Source organism: Diabrotica undecimpunctata, chromosome 1, assembly GCF_040954645.1.
Source record: "Diabrotica undecimpunctata isolate CICGRU chromosome 1, icDiaUnde3, whole genome shotgun sequence".
Taxonomy (NCBI): domain Eukaryota; kingdom Metazoa; phylum Arthropoda; class Insecta; order Coleoptera; family Chrysomelidae; genus Diabrotica; species Diabrotica undecimpunctata.
This window is the reverse complement of record NC_092803.1, coordinates 157,426,951-157,450,305: the sequence shown is the minus strand read 5'-3', so window position 1 is coordinate 157,450,305 and position 23,355 is coordinate 157,426,951. Positions and strand designations below refer to the sequence as shown.

General features: G+C 31.8%; 1 protein-coding gene across 1 annotated transcript in view; it reads left to right on the top strand.

Annotated features, from left to right (window-relative positions):
* Sytbeta (Synaptotagmin beta) overlaps positions 1–23,355 on the top strand; it is a 142,462-nt gene that overhangs the window by 85,921 nt on the left and 33,186 nt on the right. The window contains exon 2 of the mRNA XM_072520311.1: positions 13,625–13,852. Coding sequence (XP_072376412.1) covers positions 13,625–13,852 — 228 coding nt within the window. The remainder of the gene's footprint in view (positions 1–13,624; positions 13,853–23,355) is intronic.

Sequence of the window (23,355 nt, the reverse complement as noted above, 5' to 3'; positions counted from 1 at the left end):
GCGATGGAAGGTGACAGAAAGGCGAAAGAAAGGAAGACCCAGAACGAGATGATTGGATGATGTAGAATATGACTGAAATAATGGACGGGAAGGACATAAGAGAGATGTCAAAAGAAGGAAAAGAAGATTAGAAATTAATATGTTAAAAAATGTATTCAGATTTCATTCTTAATGAACAAACAGATATTGAGATATCTCCCTCCCCCTCACAAAGCCTCTAAGCCAGTAATAAATATCTCAATAAGGAGTATCAGATATTAGTTTGCACATAACAATACGTAATTGTAAATTTCACGTTTGAATAAGCTGTTGTTACAGCGAAACCAATAGTAGGCACATATCAATAATAAGTTACTACTGCATGAAACCTCCGAGAACGATCTTAACTACTTGAATAATTGCATCATAAATACCTTACAAGAAAGTCACCGAGTGCACTGTCCTAAAAGAAAATCAGATAGTAAAATCCATATACTGAAACGCTGCTAGATCAAAGAAAACAAATGAAAAGCGATAAGAATGCAGACAGTCACACTCTAAGAGAAATGAATAAAACTGTTTCGAAGGCAATCAGGAGAGATTTAAGGAAATTTAAAACCGACTACGATTTTAAACGTACTATACAGGAAAATAACAGCTTAAAAGTTCTACGTAGAAAGCTAACGAATGGAAAACGCGAAATTCATAAATTAAGAAACAAGCAAAATGAAATAATATCACGTAGAGGCAACTTAATGCAGGTCGTCGAAGAGTTCTACGAAGAATTATACGGAAGTAGACGAGAAGATCAAACAGGAATACAAACAGCAATTTCAAAGAATATCATGAATCAAGGTTTTGAACTAATGCCAGAAATAAAAGTAGATGAGATTCGACAAGCGTTAAGAAAAATAAAAAAAAAGCACCAGGAGAGGATGAAATTGTAACAAAAGCTATCGTAAATGAAGGAGATATGTTATTAAATCAATTACCACCTTAAGCGCCATTTGTATCCTATTAAATACAAATGACTTTGATAATTTTTGGCCACCTGTATCCAAACGGATACAAAGAAATACGTTCACTTTAGGATAGCTGTGAATTCAAAAGAATGTAGGGTTTGTATTTAATTTAATAGGGGGACTAATAAAGCATAGCCGTTTGGTCCAAAATTTGTTTTTGGCCAACGATTTTTTTTACAAGTTGATAATTAAACACATTTTGTTAAAAATAAAATATAATTAACTTAAATTAAAAAATAACACATTTATTTTTAGTGGCTATTAATATAAAACTCTTTGAATGAATGTCGGATTTGTGAAAAATAAAAAAACATTTGAGACAATAAAAATTTTTACAAGCACTACATTTGTGGCGAATTTGCGAAGATTTGGCTTGGGCATATTTCCTATCGTGAATGTATGTTAGCCTTTCGTAGCAAGCCATACATCTATTTTTCTTATTATCATCCACTAAAATATGATTTTCGTTGATGTTATTAGGCGGAGGTCTTATAAAATGTTTGTCCAAAAGCTGAGTGACAACTTGTTCTTTGAATTTGGTGATAGACATATTTTTCTTCGTTATTATGTGATGTACACAATTCTACTGCTAATTTTCGATACCATTTGATCCCTTTCCATAAACTAGTAGAATATGCCTTCAATTGATCAGAAATATCTATAAAGACTTTACATTTTTTGTACTCAAAAATTATTATCGGTTTTTCTATTTCCTCGCCACGTTTTTTACAGGAGCCATTGCATTGCTGTGTTTTCTTGAAATCACCTAGACATCTTTTTTTGTCCTTTCATTTTAAAACAGTACAACCTGTGTTGCTTTGTAAACTCGTAGACTGATACTTCTCTAACTTTGAACTTACAACTTCAGAAGGATTATTTATTCTGTTTGAACGTAAGGTCCCCTTTTTATAGTTTATAATGCTGAATCCAAATCAATACAAGTGGCCAACAGCGTCAATTTAGGAAAATGGGCCACCTGCATCCATTAAGATACAACAATGTTTTTATGAGAAGATAACATTATAACATATAAATTTTAAAATACACAGTTAAGTAGGGCATTTTTGATACATATTTATGAATTTTACACAGTGGCCCTCAGAACTGCGTTTCTTTTTAACATGGTGGCGCTTAACGTGTTAAGGAAACTGTTTAATCTATGTTTGCAGCAAATAGAGGTGACCAAAGAATGTTACAATGCTATAACCATAAAGAGAATTATAGACCTATTAGCCTGTTGAACCACATCTACAAGCTCTTCACGAGGTTAGTGACATCAAGATTGGAGAAAAACTTAGATTTCTACCAACCGATAGAGCAGGCAGGATTCCGATAAAATTATGGTACCAATGATCACCTTCATACAGTAAAAACGCTCATTAAAAAATCTATGGAATACAAAAAACCTCAGATAGTGAACAAACAGATATTGAGATATCTCTTTCAAAAAGCCTCATTAGAAATTAGTTGGAATTAAGACAGTAATAAATGTCTCAATAAGGAGTATCAGAAATTAATATTGTTCTGAAGCTATTTTCTTGTGGCATTTTAAATTAATTTATATTTAAATGGGAATAAGCCACAATTAAAGGTTAAAATACGTTTATTGACGTTTCAATTTCCACTTCGGAAATCGTTCTCAAAATACAATTGAAACGTCAATAAACGTATTTTAACCTTTAATTGTGGCTTATTCCCATTGTTTCGCTGTAAATGTTTTTACAGTGAACCATGTCAAGTTGACATTCTGTGGAAATTAAAAATTAGTGTTGTGTTTTTGTGATTTGTATTATTATTAAAAACGATATTAGTTTTGGATTTAATTAAATATTTTTATTCCAAACATATACCATTGTAGAATTATTTTAAGCTACATTTAAGAATTACGGTAATCTTTTAATCATACTAAATATGAATTTACCTTTCAGAGGTACGCACTCGGGAAGGACTCGCGTGTTCTGTCAATAATTTGAAAATGAAAGAGCAGGGACGAGAACTGTTCCTCCTGACGTTTAATTTTAAAATGTAGGTCAACAAAAATTAAGGCCATTCTCTACGTTACGTCCAATTATATGAGTAAAATTTAAGTTGTGCCATTCAACTAAAGATCGTTACATTTAATGGACCTTGTGAAACTTTCACTGATTCATTTTTTTTATAATAAATACAATGAAAAATCTTACTTCTTTAAAAACATATACTCAAAAATTAACGTACGGAAAATTTCATACATACATACCTATCAATCAAGAGAAAAAGCTGGTTTTAGACAGAAATTACTTACAGTTTCCACAAGGAAACTAAGTTCCTGTAGCTGGCTGTATACCATGTATCACAAAAAATTTGTTAAAATCCTTTATAAAAGGTATATAAATTAAAAAACCCAATCGGGCTATGTCATGAATACAAACCGTTTTCGGAATTCATATTCCATCATCAGCGTCTAGGTGTACATGTTTTGAGCCACTAAATATCTGGGTAAAAACCCGTTAAGAGTTATAGGTTACAATTTAGTTTACATTATTTAGTCATATGTTAGGATGTTTAAGTTACCAGTGGTTTTGATAACATGGCAACGTACGACATCACATGAAGCAAAGTCTACGAGGACTTTGATAGCAACATCAACCATCAAGCAACATCATAATTGCTAGCATCAAGTCCTTGTAGACACTTTGTCTCAGGACCAGCAACTTCATGGGTGATTCATTTAGAGGTACTTTTTTGGTGGGTATTTTATTAGAGATCGTGCATGAATAGTTTCAAACTGACATTTTGCTTTTGTTCAGTATTGTTTGACATTTCATGATGAAAAGGCTAAGCCCGTGCAGCATCTAGAAATTATTAAGTTGTATTTTGAAAATGGGAGTTCTCTGAGGAATGTGTTTCGTGCGCTTAGAGCAATTTATGTTTCACATAATCGGCCTACCGAACGTACAATTCGCTTTGCGATTAGTAAGTTTGAAACCCAGTTTTCATTATTAGATAACACACGACCAAATAGACCACATTCAGCACCTACTGAAGAAAATATAGCGGCGGTAACGGATAGTGTACTCGAAAATAACGAAGAATCGATTCATCGCCGTTTTCAACAGCTTGGCTTGTCATATGCATCAACTTGGCGTATTTTACGTAAGGATCTTGGTTTAAAAGCATGCAAAATTCAATTATTGTAAGAGCTGAAGCCGACCGACCTTTCGAGTGGTCACCATTTCAGTCGATGGGTCTTGATAAACTTTCAGAAGATCCACTGTTTTCGAGAAAAATGTTGTTTTCGGATGAGGCCCATTTTTGGCTTAATGGGTACGTTATTAAACAAAATGCCCGTATTTGGGGTGAAGAACAACCCAAAGAGGTTCAAAAGTTGCCAATACACCCTAAAAAAACAACTGTTTGGTGTAGTTTATGGGCTGATGGAATTGTTGGTCCATATTTCTTTAAAACAGAGGCCGGCGAGAATGTTACTGTGAATGGAGACCGTTATCGCGCCAAGATAACGGACTATTGAAGGTACCTGAAATTAAAGCTCGTGGTCTCGGCGACATTTAGTTTCAACAAGATGGCGCCACTTGCCATACAGCGCGTGAAAGCATGGCTTTGCTGCGAGAACGATTCGGTGAACAAATTATTTCATGCTTTGGATCAGTGAATTGGCTGCCTAGATCCTCTGATATCTCACCTCTAGATTCTTTCTTTTGGGGCTACCTGAAGTCCAAAGTCTACATGAATAAACCAGACACGATTGAGGCATTGAAGGCCAATATTACTCAAGTCATTGGTGAAATATTAATTAAAATGCTGGAATGAGTCATCGAGAATTGGAACTTCAGAATGAACCAACTTAATTGTAGTCATGGATAACATTTAACAGAAATTATCTTTAAGAAGTAATTGTAAAGAATGGTTCCTTTGTACGATAATAAATATTTTGAAATAAAATATATTTTATTCATTGTTTTTTCTTGTTGAAAAACGTACCTCTAAATGAATCACTCTTTATATAAGACTAAATAATGTAAACTAAATTGTAACCTATAACTTTTAACGGGTTTTTATCCAGATATTTAGTGGCTCAAAACATGTACACTTAGACACTGATGATGGAATATGGATTCTGAAAACGTTTTGTCTTCATGACATAGCCCGATTGAGTTTTTTAATTTATATACCTTCTATAAAGGATTCTAACAAATTTTTTACTTAAATTTTTCTTATTTGTGTCTTATTAAAATATTAATTTGAAAAACTATTGAATATAATTTGTATAATTATTAAAATGGCTCGTTGATTTGAAGGCAGTATTTGAATGTATGAATGTAACTTGATCATAATAAATGCCGTACAAAAAATCAAACTAACTATTGATATACACACCAGATTATCTGGAAAAAATCAAATTGATTTCACGTAAAAATCTTATACGGGCTTTTGAAGGTTCTAAAATGTGTATGAGGTATAGCTGATAAGAATTTTGAGAAGACGTGTAGCTAATTTTGCTTTGTTTTTTTATAAAGAATTTAGAGATTAAAAAAAACATTTTTTTGGTCTACAAAACGATTCTTACACATTTTAAGAAAGATCTTTCAATATGAGATGTCTGTATAATTATTACGAAATAATTGTAAAATTTAGTAACTTTTTATGGAAAAATTCAATCAACTGATTTGTCCATTATTTTCCAATTTTTATGGAAGCTAAAAATAGCACAGTTCTTACCAATTTTTTGAGCTACCCCAGTTAAAAGAAAGTTGTACGTGCTGCAGATGCTCGAACAGTTCTCACCTTCACATTTCTTGGCGGTGTTTCACAAGTACCATCACTTTAACGGATCATAACTTTATGTATTCTTTTACTACTTACAGAATCCATAAATTACATCATAAAAAATAGATCCTCATTTATAATCTGTTTAAGTTTCAGCTTTTAAAGTTATTAAAGAATAGAAATATGATTTATTAAAAAAATGCCATCTTGGTTTTTACTGGTCATGGAAAATTATTTTTTCTTTTAAATAGGCGATTTTTACCAGCTCTTGAGTGAGCCTACCTACAAGCATGTGGCATAAAAATTGTCAAAGTTATTGTAATTGTTTATAAGCTAAAAATAAGTCTACTTTTAAACGGTTTTATCAGATTTGATGAAATGTTAAAATTTGAATACATCTTAATACCAAAACCTCAAATAATTTTTTTTTATTTACAAAATTGCTTCAACCACTAGGGGTTATTAGCATGGTACAATAAATTCCATAAATGTTAATATGTTACACTATATTTTGTGAAGTAGTCTTGCATTTTGTAAAAAGTTTATAGTTTTGTCATTATTGAAGCCGTTTAAGCACTCTTTGGATGAAGTGGGTAATCCAGCTTGAAGTCATTTTAAGGTGTACAAAGGGCAGTCCATTAGCACATGGTCCACTGAAGTTACACAATCACAACTGTAGCATATGGGAATTTGTTCTTTACTTAGAAGGTAATCGTATGTTAACTTCATATGGCCTATACGTAATCTAGAGATGCATACTTGGTCTCGTCGCTTGAATGGGAGTTTGTATACAGCTACCTCTTGCTTAATGTTTTTCATGGATGTCTCTGAATTGTTCCAGTGTAGTTGCCATTCCTCGCTTATTTTGTTTCTAAAATATTGCTTCAGGTCGCTATAAACGCATTTAGTGAATAATGTTGATTGCGGATTTTTTGCTGCTTCCCTGGCCAACTGATCAGCTTTTTCGTTTCCAGTTATACCACAGTGTGACGGAACCCAAAGGAATTTAACAAATCGGTCGTTTTCTTGACATCTCATTAGTTCTGACTTTATAAGCAATAGAATGGGATGGTTTGTGTATAACTGTTTCATAGAGCTGAGAGCACTTAAAGAGTCAGTTATTAATAAAGAGTTTTGTATGTTTTTATTATTTACAAATTTTATTGCTTGCAAAATAGCAAGAAGTTCTGCGGAAAATATGGTTGCTCGTAGGGAAAGTGAGAAGGAGTAGTCTTGGTGTAAAGTTGAAAAAGAAGCCCCTACCCCATTGTCAGATTTAGACGCGTCTGTAAAAATGAGGGAGTTATGAGAGCAGTTTAATTTCTCTGCTGCTTTCTTTTTAAATATACTACGTGGTGTGTCATATTTGTTATTGATAGTAAGACTTGTATCGCAAATAGGCAGCTGTATAAAACAGGGGACTTAATCATTGTGAGGTGGTAAATGTCGATGTGAATCTGTCAGCAAACGTGTTTTTAAATGTCGGTATATGTGGATTGGCTGACAATTTAGCAGCATACACAAGGCTGAGGTAGTTTCTTCTTAGTTGAAGGGAAGGTTCACCTGATTCACAATATAAACTTTCAATTGGGCTAGTATGATGAGCTACCAGTGCTATGCTTATTGCTGTATTGTGTATTGGGTCTAGTAATTTAAGTATTGATGCTTTGGCTGAATTATAAGCAACTGCGCCATAATCTAGCGTGTTGCTTCGTTGAACGCTCGAAGTCGAATGAACCTCAAATAATTGATTATGCGATCTGCTAAATATATATATATATATATATATATATATATATATAATATATTGTACATCGTGTGTTGCAATATAATATGTAAATTGCATATATCATAATGATGTTTTTGCAAAAAGGTTCAAAAGAAAATTAAATATTTCAGAGAGAACATTTCGATATAACGCATTTGCTCATCCAAATGTAATTAAACTAGTGCCTAGGACTCGTTCGGATGATCCCTCTCAATTACGAAATTAAGGACAGCCCGGAGCCAATGCTCTGGTTTGAAATCCGGAAATGTTCTCATAAAATATTCTGTTTTATTCTGAATGGCGTCAAACCGTTGAAGTGTTGAAAGCGGCCATTATGGAGTGACGGCTAATTCATATTAATATAGATAAATACCACTCAGCGAACGTGACGTTTTTGCGTAAATGAACATTTTCTCTTTTACAAATAATAAACATATGGAATACGAATAAAAACACAAGCTTTGGGAGCATGATGTATGGGTAGATTCTATGATAAGTTGAGATTTTCTCAAATTTTTAAAAATAATTGCAATATTTAAATTATTTTTAGTACAACAAAGGTCCAGCTTACATTTAGTTGTCTAGCCAAATATTTTTAATTATTTATAGCCCAGTCTGGTTATACAAAAATCATCGATTTCACGGCAAAATGTTTCGCAGATATCTGAAGCTTTTAAGACATAGGTGGGGGTTACCAGATGACGAATAGATAAAAAGATACTCCTATTTTTACCTTGCGTGTTTTTTAAACAATAATTTATGGTCAGAATTTGATTTTTTATTTATAAGTTTTTTCCCTTATAATTTAAATAAACAATATTTATACCATTTTTTTTGTATCAAGAATATCTTTATTTTCCCGTTTTTTCAATTAAAATTGATAAATAATTTACGGAGATATTTGCAAAAAAGCAGTTTTTTTGCACTAATTTATAAATTTAATTAATTTTTTTATTAACAAAATAAAATGTTGTTAATACATTTCAACATTATGGAATTACCGTCCTTTAAATTTGTGCGAAATTTCCCCCCGATCGGTCAAATAGTTTAAAAGTTATTTAATTTGTTTATCCCTGGGACTAATTATTTAAACCATTGAACTTGCCCTATGAATGATGCTAGACACATTTAACAAATTTCATAGGATTCTTTAAGACTTATACTATCTCAGAAGTTACATGAATATTGAGTTTTCATCGAAATTATTTACAAAATAAACGTTTGAAAAAGGGGTATGTTTTTTACTTATAAACAATTGTAACAACTTCTATATTTTTCAAGCTACAGACTCGTACGTACAACCATTAGATAGCTAGTAAAAAAACTCACATTTAACAAAAAAATAAACCTTCTATAAACAATAGGAACGAAGTTAGCGACAATTTTTTTCTTAATTATATCTCCATTGTTTATAAACATTAAGAAGTAAAATTTGCACAAATTTTGAATGAAAATCTAAACTTTATATTGAATTTTATAACTATAAAATTCATCCAATTTTTCGAAACTTAAAACCTTTCGAAACGAAGTTACTTTCGAAAGATCGACATAGGAAAGTGGAGGGGAAACTGTTATAGCTCCTCTCTGCAAAATTTAATATTATGGTTACGGATTTATCATTCAAAAGCTTCAACAGTTCTGTAGGAATTTCATCAGGTCCATTTGCTTCTCCGTTTAGCGTTTCTTATTGCGTATTCTACTTCTTCTTTCAATATATCTTGCCCAGTTGCATTGATTATCTGAGGTAAGTTGTTTCTATCGTCTTCAAATAATTCATTCAGGTGGTCTGTCCATATTTTTATTTTATTCTCTAGATCTACAATAAGATTTCTATCTTTGTCTTTAAGTTTACCTATTTGGCATTTCTTTATGCTTCCTGTTATCTCTTTTACTTTTTTGTACATATTGAACGCATCGTACTTTTTCTCATAGGTTTCCATTTCTTCACATTGTTCTTTAATCCACTCCTCTTTGGCTTCTTTTATTCTCTTTTTTATGTGTTTATTTATTTCTTTGTATTTGTCTGGGTAATCTTTCTTCTTTGTTTCATCAAGTCTAGTATATCTTGTGTCATCCACCCCTTATTCTTTGTTGTTGTTTTTGTAAGATGTTTCTTTCCTGCTGTTTGTATAGCTGTATTTATGTACTTTAATTTTTGGTTAACGTTGTTTGTATCGTTAATTTGTTGCTGCACTGAACTGAGGTTTTCATTTATTTCTTCTCCTGTTTCTTGTCGTATATTTTTGTTTCTAAGTTTATTTAAATCTAGTGCCTTTCTGTGTGGTCTTCTAATCTTTTTTGGTCTCGCCTCTATCACAGTAACTACCGGGTTATGATCTGAGCCTATATCAGCTCCTGGGTACGTCTTAGTACATTTAACAGCATTATGATACCTCCTTGCTATCATAATGTAGTCTATTTGATTTCTCACTATTTTTTCTTTGGTATGTTGTGGAGATGTCCATGTATATAACCGTCGAGGAGGTAATTTGAAAAAGGTGTTTGTTATTACGAAGTCTTCACTTTGGCAAAATTAAATCAATCGATCTCCTCTGTCATTTCAGTTTCCAAGCCCATATTTTGCTTCTTGTTCTCCTACCTTACCTTGACCCACCTTGGCATTAAGATCGCCCATTAATATGTTAATGTATGGAAAGACTGAGTTAATAAGTGAAGACAAACAACCTGCAACAAAAAGGTTCAGACCTGACAGTGAAGTCGAATAAATGATCCAAATTTTAATTTTTAAACCAATGTATGTAAAGAAAATAAAAAAAGTAAAGTTCAATAAACATTACAAAATTTAATAAGGCAAGTGATGAAAAAATCGACTTATTTTATCAAAGCAGTAAGGCAGATTAGATTAATATTGTATATCATATTTGTAAGAAAAATAGAATAAAAATCAATATTGTTAATTATAAAAATACAAACAATTATAATTAATATAAGGAATATAATAATATAATGTGTAAAAAATTACCTGAAATTTAATTTATAAAATATATAAGGATTATTATATCACTGATATAAAATGAAAAAACATATGTTGATTTTCCGGGATTTTCCGAGATTTATGGGGGGTGAAAATTATGTTATCATTATTAATACTGCGACAGACTATTCGAGCAAATAAAAAAAAGTAAGTATTTAGGGTGAATTTCAAATGGACTCAATTTTTCCGAGTTTTCCCATATTTTCCGGCCAGTGAAAACTATGTAGTTATTTATATTTCGACGAGCTACCCCAGAATAAAAAAAAGAGGCTTGCAGCTGCAAAGGAAGCCGACATAATGCAAATTTTTCCTACGTGTTGCAATTTGAAGTTCCGATGCCGAAAAAAAACGGAGCTGAAACAGATATCCTCTCCACTTTCCTATGTCGATCTTTCGAAAGTACCGTCTTTTCGAAAAATTAGATAAATTTTATATATAAAGTTTAGATTTTTATTCAAAATTTGTACAAATTTTACTTCTTAATTTTTATAAACAATGGAGATATGATTTTATAAAAAATAGTCACTAACTTCGTTCCTATTGGTCATAGATGATTTTTTATTTTTTAATGTGAGCTTTTTTACCAGCTGTCCAATGGTTGTACGTACAAGTCTGTAGCTTGAAAAATATAGAAGTTGTTACAATTGTTTATAAGTAAAAAACATACCCCTTTTTCAAACGTTTATTTTGTAAATAATTTCGATGAAAACTCAATATGCATTTAACTTCTGAGATAGTCTAAGTCTTAAAGAATCCTATGAAATTTGCTGAATGTGTCTAGCATCATGTATAGGGCAAGCTCAATAGTTTAAATAATTAGCCTCAGGGATAAACAAATTAAATAACTTATAAAATATTTGACTGATCGGGGGGAAATTTCGCACAAATCTAAAAGATGGTAATTCCTTGATGTTTAAATATATTAAGAGCATTTTGTTTTGTTAATAAAAAAATTAATAAAATTTATAAATTAGTGCAAAAAAACTGCTTTTTTGCAAATATCTCTGTAAATTATGTATCAATTTTAATTAAAAAAACGGGAAAATAAAGATATTCTTGACATAAAAAAATGACATAAATATTGTTTATTTAAAATATAAGGGAAAAAATTTATAGACAAAAAATCAAATTGTGACCATAAATTATTGCTTAAAAAAAACGCAAGGTAAAACTAGGAGTATCTTTTCATCAATTCATCATCTAGTATCCCCCACCTATGTCTTAAAAGCTTCAGATATCTGCGAAACATTTTTCCACATTTTTTTTTAACCAGACTGGTCTATTAACCTTCGAAAATCTAATAGGCAAAAATGGTATATTCTTCGTTAGTTATTTAAAAACAGAACGATATTCTTTCTGCTGTCTTAAGTTTACATCGTGTAAACGTTCATCTGTTACTTTATCGTTTTTGTGTAGTATGCCTTCCTCTGCTTTTCTACATTATTTCCATATTCTTCAGAAAACGCTACACCGGTACCTTATGCCTCCAAGCGGCAAGCGTTATTTTAATCCGTTTCTTTTTTTTATAAATTTTTCATTCTTTTTTTCGCGAATTCTCATTTCTACTCGTTAAAAAAACATTATTTACTAATTACACAACGAAATTTTGAAATAAAATTAAATTTCATACAACCCGACATTTACTCATTTTGTCGTAGATGTAACACTTTCCAATATATTCAGAAAACTTTGTTAAAAATAGGGGTCTGTAACGTAAATTCTTTGTTTGATATTTTTTTCCTGAATTTTTTTTTTTTTTTGCTCAAATGGTAGTTATACACAACTCTTTAGTCAGAGCGAAATGATCTTCGTCCCCAACAGCATTTACTTTTAAAGAACATCCCAGAGGTACTTTTCAGTGCGTCACAGTTTTTCGATTTCTTTCTAATGCATTAAGTTGGATGTGACCGAAAAAGCGGTAGTTCCGTGATTAAACAGAACTATATTACAGCCTTAGAATAAGCTTACATACATAAGCGGTTCTTTCCTAACCTACGTTTGATTCGTTTATATTAAATTTAGATGCGCGCTTTCTCTAGCCAATCAAATACGCCTATTAATGACAGTTGACGTAAAACTTCGTCCATGCTGGCCATTCTCTCGAAGTGTTGAACAGCAAAGGACGGCTGTCGTTCACGTCAGTATTTGTAAATATTGGATGTTTATTTGTATTTGTGTAGGGCCAAGATGACAAGAGATACGAAAAAAGAACAAGCAAGATTGCTTAGATATTTTCAATTGGAAAAGAAAGCTGGACAAACATTATTACCAATTTCTGCTGTTCGTGAAGTTAGTTGAAAATTACCCTGAAAATAAAAGTGTTTTATTTACTGTTTATTTCAGCGTGTTGCTGAGGCGTTAGATATTTCTTTGCCAACTATAAGGCGATTAGCAAATGAAGGAATCCAAAAAAAAGCTGATTCTAGTTGTGAACTCAAAATTAAAAATCGCTGTGATGATTGCCAAATTTCGACGCGCAGATAGCCCCTTGAGAAGAAGATACAAAAATTCAATAAATGAATCATTTTGTCGTCAATTTGAAATGTTTTCATATTTATAAATTTAATAAACAATATTGTTTACTTTTAATTTTTATTAATATTGGATTACCCCCATTACAAAAAAATATATCTTAACATATTTTGTAATAATCGAATCTACTCAGATGACCTTACAATAAAAATACTAGTAATTCCACAAGCTTTTCACCTGTGGCTAAGTACGATCCTGGCATCTGTCAGATTCTTCAATAATTATATGAAATAATTCTCGACACACCTAATTCATTCTATGACGTCATAATTAATGACGCACTGAAAAGTACCTCTGGGATGTTCTTTTACATTAACCTTAGGTCCTATTTACAACAATGTTTAACTTGTAATATTCAGCGAATATTACAAGTTACAAACTAACATTTTTTTTGTTTCCATTGCCCACGATATATTTTATTTATTGATAATATGCTTTAAAACGTCGTATTTAATAAACCTATTTTCCTAAGGTTTAATTTTTTAATTTTACGTGCATAAAATTTAAGATTCGAATTTTATTAGAATCTGAACAACATACTGAATAACTTATTGTTCTCAGGAATTTAATATAGAAAAGGAACAATTAAACGTCCAACCACCTCAGAACTCGTCCGCACAAGATCTGACAGCAGAAATATTGAAGACACCTTTAGAAGTATGCTCAGCGCATGTACCTCCCCCAGCACTACAACACCAGTCCAAGTCATATCCTACTGGACAGCCGCTACTATGCAGAACCCCTAGCGTATCCAGTCAAAGTAGCCTTGATAGTACGGCGTCGAAACAGGTAAAGTGTCTACCAATTATTAGAATTTTTTTATCGACTTTTGATACTGCATTTTGCTTATTTTGCAAACATCAAAACGAACTAAATTAAGAGAAGAAAAAAAGTACTGTTATGTGAAAGGTTTAAAATCGTTACAAACCTAAGAAAAACTAGACTAATGAAGTACTTTATTACTACTTTACTTCTAGTAGTACTTTACTAACGAAGTTCCTTTATGTTAAAATGTTCCTATAATTGTTAAAGTTAAGATTGCCAATTTTGAGTATTGACGGTAACATATCTGTGACTGAGGTGAGTAAGCTCATAAGTCAAATTTTCCGAATTTTTTTTTTTTGATAAAAATGTGTAGGTGATTTGTAATACTATCATCGGCTCTAAGCACTTTAGTCTACTATGCATTTTTACAGCTGTTATTGCGAAGTGTGCATAATAACCATACTGAGAAAATACCGACTTGAGTTTGTGAATAAACACTTAAGTCGACTTATGTGAAGAGAGCCAGTTGGAACTTGCTGTCTCTTGTTGTCCCGTCGGTGACTTATGTTACTAGGCGTTAATGAAACATTACATGCAGAAAATAATTTAGCCTAAAACAGTTCAGTTTAGTTTGATATTGCGAATAACACATGTCCAGAAGTTTTTTGTTTAAAGTGTCTGTTGATGATGAGTTGATAGCAGATACATTCCTAAAAGCAATTCTGTTTTGATGACAAAATAATAATACTACAAGCAATTTTACTTAGAGCGTAAAAATCACGTCAAAAGCTGCAAAAACCACCGGACCCAAGAAAGGCTAGATAATTACGAAAAAAAAAAGTAATTCGGGAAGTCATATATTACAAAAAATGGTAAAATAATTCCAGAAAGACCATTTCAACCTCTGCCACTATGCCGAGCAAAGTGCAAAACAAAAATCACTGGAAATCAGCTGAAAAAAGTTTTTCCCGAATATTGGAGTTTGGGAAGTTACGACAAGAGAGAAGCTTATATAGCCAGTCTTTTCACCATACATCACAAAAAATCGCAGAGGCCTCATATAGACCATCCAGACAAAGAAAAATTTTGCCTCAAAATCTACAAATATTTTTTATGAATAAATGGTAGCCATATTTCTGTTTGCCGTAAATGCTTTCTTTTGACTTTCAATGAAACAGACAATTTCATAAAAGTTATCGCTTTAATAAAAAGAGCATAACCTGCGGAAACAAAGACTGATTCTGCCCAATGAAAGAATATTCCACCAAACAAGTGGTCTGAAGAAAAATTAGAAGAACTCGATAAGCATATTTTGAGTTTCCTGAGTTACGAAAGCCACTACTCACGCATCCAAACAAATAAAAGATTTCTACCATCAGATTTGACCCTAGAAGCAATGTATTCCCTATAGAAGGAATCATACCAAATTTTTGTGTCGTATCCATATTATAGATCTAAATTTCATAAATTGAATCTGTCGTTTAAAAAGCCTCAAACGGATATTTGCCATAAATACGACAAGTTAAAGGGGCCATTGGTGTCTAGAAAAAAAGACGATCAAGGAGAATCTTTTCGCTGGCATGACGTGCAATGGCTAAATTATATAAAATGGGATAATGGGAAAATATTTTTCAAAAAATCCTTAAATGCAGAGAAGCCATTTAAGGAAATTTCTTTTATTAGACGAAATGGGTTGGGAAATTTAGTTCCCCCGTTGAAATATAAGGCGGATGTGCCAATAAATAAAGAAAAAAAGAAGGATCTTCTTGATTTGCTTCCCTTAATCCCTACAACTTTTCATGGGTTCTATGAAAATCTTTCATCGATCGAAACAGCGTTGCTGGACTATTCAGGTATCGACGAAGATATTGATTAAATAGTTATTATGTTTAAGTGGTTCATTCTTTTTTTTAGATTTATTTTTTTTAGTCACGAATTTCATTTTTGACATATTTTTTATTTCATGGGTGGTGGAAAATTTGGAGAATAGTCTATATTAGTATAAGACATCTATATAGATAATTATAAAAACAACAATTAAAACCAAAAAAAGTAACACGTAATTTTGGGCTATAAAACGGATTTAGAGGTAACCGGTGAATATTAAATCGCTTCTACTGCAAAACTAGGCAAAATGACTTATGTGCTTTCTCACCACGGTCAAAGATATATGATTCATTATTTAATGGATACTGAAAAACGTCTACTATTCCACAGATTAAACTTCTAGCGATTATAATATATTGATGAAAAAATTGTCTTGACGTTAAAATATTTTTGTTTAAATTCAAAATGGTCGTTCGATACATTGACCTTCAAGCTTTTCCAATTTTAATAAAAGCTTTGTCGATGTTGCATATTATTAGGATATATGTTTTAATCAAATAAAACCCTTGAATTTCTTTTGTTAAGACAGGCAATAAAAAATAATCGTATAACAGAACTATAGGTTGGCCTGTAACATCAGGGGATTCCTCAATCTGTCTATCAAAATTGAGGGAAATTGTCTTCTTGTTTCTCAACTTTCTCGCCTTATATGAGACCCTCAAAAGGATATTTGTGATTCTACGTGTTCCATGATTGTGTACAACAGCGTTTCTTGACCTGTGATCCCTGGACCCCTAGGGGTCCGCGAGCATGTGTTAGAGGGTCAGCGCTCTTATCTATGGACTTTCAAATTAATAAATAAATGTCAGCGATCACTCCAAAAAAACAACATACAAAGCGCGCTAATAGTGATGAAAAGGTCACAAACGATCCGTTCACAAAGATCGAATCTTTTCGAAGACCCGTGATTGATACAATCATTCTGTGACCCTATCGTTCGAATGATCCTATGAATCATGCCTATGAATGACGCTGTCTAGTGTTTACGAAACGAACTGTGTGATCGCGACACTTTGCTCGGTCAAATTAATGCATGAAGCGTAAAAGATCGTTCAAACGCTGACTTCAGTTTCTCAGAACGGCGAAACCATTACGCTACAAAACTGTAAAATTATATACATTCGAATTGTCCAGTCAATTAGTCAATGGTCCCGTTATCTGTTCTTTTTAGTTTAAGGATTGAAATTATTGTTTATACTCATTTTATTTGTCGTATGTTTTGTTTACATGCATTGTTTTGCACTGTGTTACGTTGAAGTGTAGATAACTTTATAGCTAAGTATTACGTTTTTAGTGTGATTGTGACAATGAAACGCTGGTTAAAGCCAAACGATTCCGAAGCAAATGAAAGACCATCGACTTCAAAGGTTAAACGTCGTCAGGTTTGTGACGATTACTTAGCTTTCGGTTTTACATGTATCAATTTAAACGATGAAGAAAGACCTCAGTGCGTCATATGCTATGAAGTTTTGTCGAGTGAGTCAATGAAACCGGCCAAACTCCAACGTCATTTAGAAACAAAACACCAAGACCTTCGTGAGAAATCGCTTCGCTGTATTAGCGTCTTACAAAGTATCCCCATTAGTTGCAAAAAGTGGTAAGCCTCACACCATTGCAGAAGAATTAATACTACCATGTAATATGCGTTAAAATTATGGTTTCCGCTATGTTGGGAGAAAAAGCTTCAAAAGAATTGGACAGAATTGGAACATAATTAATGACATATCAGGAAGTATTAGAGAGCAAGTGATTTTAAATATTAAAGCGAGCAGATTTTATGCTTTGCAATTAGATGAGAGTACAGATATTAGCAATGACGCCTATTTGCTTGCATATTTGTTCACTACGAATATAACGACGGCATAATTAAGGATTTTTTGTTTTAAAGGCGTCTGCCTTCGCAAACTACAGGTGAGACGATATTTGAAATATTGAACGACTTTGTTTCCACTCATGAAATACCGTGGGATAAATGTGTGGCAGTTTGGCCACACATTTGGGCAATTATCTTTAGTATCTTAGAAAACACGAAACTTCGAGACTACATTCTCCCACTTGGAAATATAATTCAACCGAAAAATATAATCTCTTCTAGATTATCTAATAATCGCATATGTATGTATTTATCCAATAAACAAATAGTGGACGATTTTATGAATAATCATGGTCAAATAGAAATACAAGGTGAAATTGTCAGAGCAAGAAGGTTAGTTACACCAGCGGAGCGACTTGTGCTCTCCGGCGTATGTCCTTCAATACCGCACGACTTGCTAATCATTGAGTTACAAAAAATCACATCCTTAGTTTTCGAAGACAAATCTATATCAGTCCTCACAATCTAACACTACCAGAGTCATTTACTCTTTTTTTTGACAACACGACATATAGAATATTCATTTCTCAAAACAGTTTAGTTTGCTTTAGATACAAGAAGCCAGGATACATCGCTTTACAGTGCTCCGAACCACTAGCTCAACTAAACCCCAACCAAAACAATGAAGCATCGGTATCCAGCGCAACAAATATATCCTTGCAAGTATCCAATGACACAAACCCTTCTCAGTGTGAACAAATGTCTATTTCTAATATCCCGGAGATACCGAACAAAGTAGATGCATCAAATAAGGACAGTCACATAATTAATCAACCAAAAAGAAACTTTGATGAAATTATTTCACCTGAAGCAGATCCATCTTCAAAAGAATGTAACATTTTTACACTACCTAAAGTTCAAGCAAAATCTAAAAAAGCTAAAATTAGTTCAGCAAGCACTTCTGAATGCTTATTTTCTCTCTTACTTGACCCTGCTAAAAACTTCACAGAAAATCACCCTCTACCTTTCCCTCTAACCGTTGATCAACTTAACATGCTCCTAATGAATATCACGGGGTCAACAGATCCTATAATACAATTTAAGAATATACCACAGACCTACCAGCTTTGTCCCATATGCTTAGTCAAGTTTATCCCCATTTAAAGGAAAGATCCATAAAACGTAAATTCACGTCCATAAGGGAAAAATCCATAATTATCTTAACAGTGAAGCATCGGAAGCAGAAAGTGACATATCTCAGTTAAGCCAACATTAAATTCAAGTCTCTACTTCAGTGGAATATTGATGGTTTTTTCCATCGCCTTGCTATGCTCCATCATTTAATTAGTGAACAATCTCCTGATGTAATATGCCTACAGGAAACTAATCTGAATCCCCCAAAAAAATATAACTCCAACCAATATGACTGTTTTCGCAAAGACAGGATAACGAGTCTACTTCCTATGGATACCATTTCATATAGGCATAGAAGGGAATGAAGAAGCAGATACTAGTGCGCGTAACGCTATCACCAGTGACGCATCAGAAACAGAGTGTCGGAGTATCGCAGGCGATCTAAAAGTTTATTTCAAAAATAAGGTGTTAAGTGCGTGAAATCCGGAGTGGAATGGCTCTAGTTCGAAGCTCAGAACCATTAAAAGTACAGTCTACAGCCAGAAGTAGAAGATGCCAAACTATTATTACACGTCTACGACTTGAACACTGGTGTATACTCATGCCTATCTCTTCTCAAATAGTAAACCTCCAAAATGCAAAATATGCAATACAGTAGACAGTATAAAGCACTTCTTGATAGACTGTCTAAAGATGTAAATCAAAGACAGTCTTACAATTTGCCAAATAACCTGAAAGCACTCCTCAACAAAAGTTTAGTTCCGAACAATTTATTAGGTTACTTAAAATGTATAAATATGTTACACAAAATTTAACTTAATTAATTGTTACAAATGTTCAATTGTTCACAAATTGTAATTAATTGTTACAATGATTGATTGTTACAAATGTTAAATTAAATATTATTACAAATGTTACAGGAATATCGCTGATAACCTTTGGTTGGATGCGACTTTGTTTCTTTAAATAAAAAAAAATAAAAAATTAGTAGCAAGAAACAGCACCAGCCTTCACATTAATACAATATTTTTTATTTTCATAAAAATGATAATTTTTTCAGTACTTCAATAAATTGTCCTAATTTAATTGTGTTTTTTATTAAAGGGGTCCTTGAAATTTTGCTTGATTCTCTATAGGTCCGGGGACTGAAAAGGATAAGAAACGCTGGTGTACAACATAGGATTGATTATTAGAAAATAACATTCATTTTCTTTACTGTTTAAATCTTTACCTTCCCGAATGAGAGGATATTGAAAATTTATTAATGTTGCACAGATTTGGTATACAAATGAAGAATGTGGTACTGGACTGGAAGGTACAACACTTAAAACTGTGTAGCATTTAATGCGCCTTATATTGCTTTCTACATGAATTTTTGCTTTAGTAAATGTTTTGGTTTAAATTAACCGTTGTGGTGTAAATTGAGCAGTTGTTAAAAAAGGTGGTATATTTAAACTTACATCTGGAGGAAGCAAATCAGAAATTAAAAATCCTTTATCTATTAATTTATTTATTTAGCAATTATTAAGTCACCCCATACCATCTGCTCTAATATACTACATTTTTTTACTATTTTCTTGTCAGATACTGAACCTGGATATAATTTGATTGCATAAGTAACTACTCCATTGGGAGCCACTCCAATTAGACCTTTTAAAGTATTTCTATGTTTATTATTCTACAATTTGTAGAATTGTTGAAACATGTTGGCATACATAATTTATTTTAATTACTGCGGTGAATTTTCTTCATAACATTTTTAAATAATATTTCATGTAGGACATACAGCTAGGTGTAGAAAATATTAACTACTGTGTTACATGAAATTTTAAATCTATTGCCTAAATCTTCATTTTCAAGATTTAATTTTAATTTCATCAATGTAATTAGTGACTGATCAATTTTAGGTATATTGACGACAGCCCAACCTTGATAATAATTTAATTGATATAAGTCCATTAACTCATATAAACACATAAATACATATTTGCAGGGTAAGACAGTGTAAAGCACAAATTTTTTATCGCTACTTTGAATACATCGAAATGAAAAACAAGAAGACAACTTCTTTACACTCTCCACTTTTTCCTCAAGTTCTTTCTTCAAAAAGTAATTTTCAGCTTCCATCGTTGCAACCTAAGGAAACTAAGTAGCTTTACTGAATGTGCTGGATTTATTTTCTTCTTTACTACTTACTGGGGAAGTAGGTCGACGTGAAGGTACCGTGTCCTGGTAAAGACTCCTGGAAAGTACTGACTGAAGTTTTAGTTTCCACATTTTATATTTAAATAGATTAAAATGGATATCTCAATAAAAGTAAAACTACTTTGTTTTGGTTCAGAGCAGTTGCTATACTGTTCTGAGGAGACCTAAAGAGGTCGAAATACGTATAAGCGGCTTGTCGCTGCCCTGTATCGAAACAAAAATATAATACCGTCATTATGTAAAACTACTTACTTTGCTCTTCTTGATTTAGATGTAAGGGTTGATTGTCCATAAAAAAACCGTTTGGCTTTGTTATGCTCGCAAATTGTTGGGCGATTTTGTCGGTCACAATTCACAAAGTAGTACGAGCAAACCAAGGAATGAACAGATGGTTCACTGTCTTTCCATTTCTAAATCAATAATAAACTAATAAATTAAGTTCTTTTTCTTCACTATATTTTCTTAATTTAATAATGTGATAAACCTCTTCTTTTCAGTCGGATTCCTTTGGAAACATAAAAAATCTACATATTTCTCTTTCACTATAGAGTTTACAATCCGGGGCATAGCACATTATCATTTTTATTATACAAAATACAATGGTTCACATAAGTTCCTAGACTTTGCTTACGATTATCACTAACAAATTATATTTCATATAAATATAAGATCGAATTATGATGGTATTATCGTAAAAAACGCTATATTTAAGCAGAAAAAGCACCAGAGGAAGTGAAATTTCAACTTAAAAGGAAATTAAAAGTCTTGAGATTGGGCAAACCCTGGCTTTTCTAGCTTTGTTTAGAAAGTGATAATATTAATAATATGGCAGCCGTGACGTCACACTCCGGCTGTCCTGACTTTTGACATTTATGATGAATTTTTACTTTTGAGAATCATTACGAATCGAATCCTAGTATAAATTTTTTATTTTTCTGTTTGTTTTACCACAGAATAGACCACTCAACAAACAGCGAAACGAAGGGCTTTTTCGCAATCCAAATTTCTGTAAGACTCCGCCATGTTCTAAATAGTTTATCTGTCAATCTATAAAAACTGAAGTTTGTTTACGTATTGAGAAGTGTTGCTTCGTGTGTGTTGTCTAATAGTAAAAAAAGAATAATACTGTTATACATATTTTTGTATATATATATATATATATATATATATATATATATATATATATATATATATATATATTGTTATGATGTGTTTTTTTTGTTTGAATGATGAGCAATGAGTATTTTTAATAATATAATATATAGGGTTTTTATCGCGGTTCTCAAAGAATTAGCTTGTAAGTACTTTTTTAAATTATCTTTATTATAACTATTATGAAACACACATATATATCTAACCTAGTCAATGTAAATTTAAAATAAACTATCTTTAAATTGATATTCTTATAAAACTAATTAAATTCTATAGACAATCTAAAATTTAAACAAAACTATCTTCAAAATTGAAATTGTTATGACACTAACTAAATTATATTAACAAAATTTTGTACCTTTCTTTCACTGAATGCCTAAATGAACTGTTTTCCACTATATATATTCTAATCACCACTGAATATCTTCGTACTTCGGTTATCCTTGTTTTTGTGAAATTTCTTTTTCCAATTATCAGCTTCTACCAATTTAAGATATATTTTTCTTCAACAGCATCTATACACCACCAACCAAACCAGCAAACAGCATTTATATTTATTCTTCTTTTCAATATACCAATATCCAATTATTATAAGTTGATTTATACTAATCTCCAACCATAATATAATTTAATTTCTTCCAATATACCTTTTTTATCTTCAATAATTATTTGTGTATAATTATAAATGTGCATTAAATTATATGCATAATTTTTAATCTTCATTTAACTCACTATATTAAACTATTGGACTATTTGTACTTGATTCACTGACTCTAACTAACTTTCATAATAAACTGCTTGACTTCTGACTAAAAAACTTAAAAACTCTTCTGACTGCACTATCTAAAACTTTTCTGACTAAAAACTTTCAAAAACTGCCATCTTGAATCCAAATCACGGGTATTTATATCTTTTGGACATTCTAGAACCATCTCGTAAGAGATCATGTTCCAATTTGTTCTATTTCATACTTGTATGAATTTTCTGGAACAAACCATTTCGCAAACATGGCCATCTCCGGAGATCCAGAGAATTCCATTCTTTTCTATTATTAATTTTGTTTACATTTAGGCTTTTCAGATCAGAATATATAATTAAATTAGTAACTTAACATTCTAATTTAATAAAATACACATTTCAAACAATATATTATTATAACCCACTTATATTCGTAAATATTCTTAAACGTCACTTCAGAGTATAAATATCTGTCAATCTCCGAGAGTATTTTAGGTTGCCTAAGCACATGGCTCACTTAAATCTATTTACAACATTAAAATTACTAAATACAACTTTTTACAATTATTACCTATATGCTAATTTATTAAAAATGCCC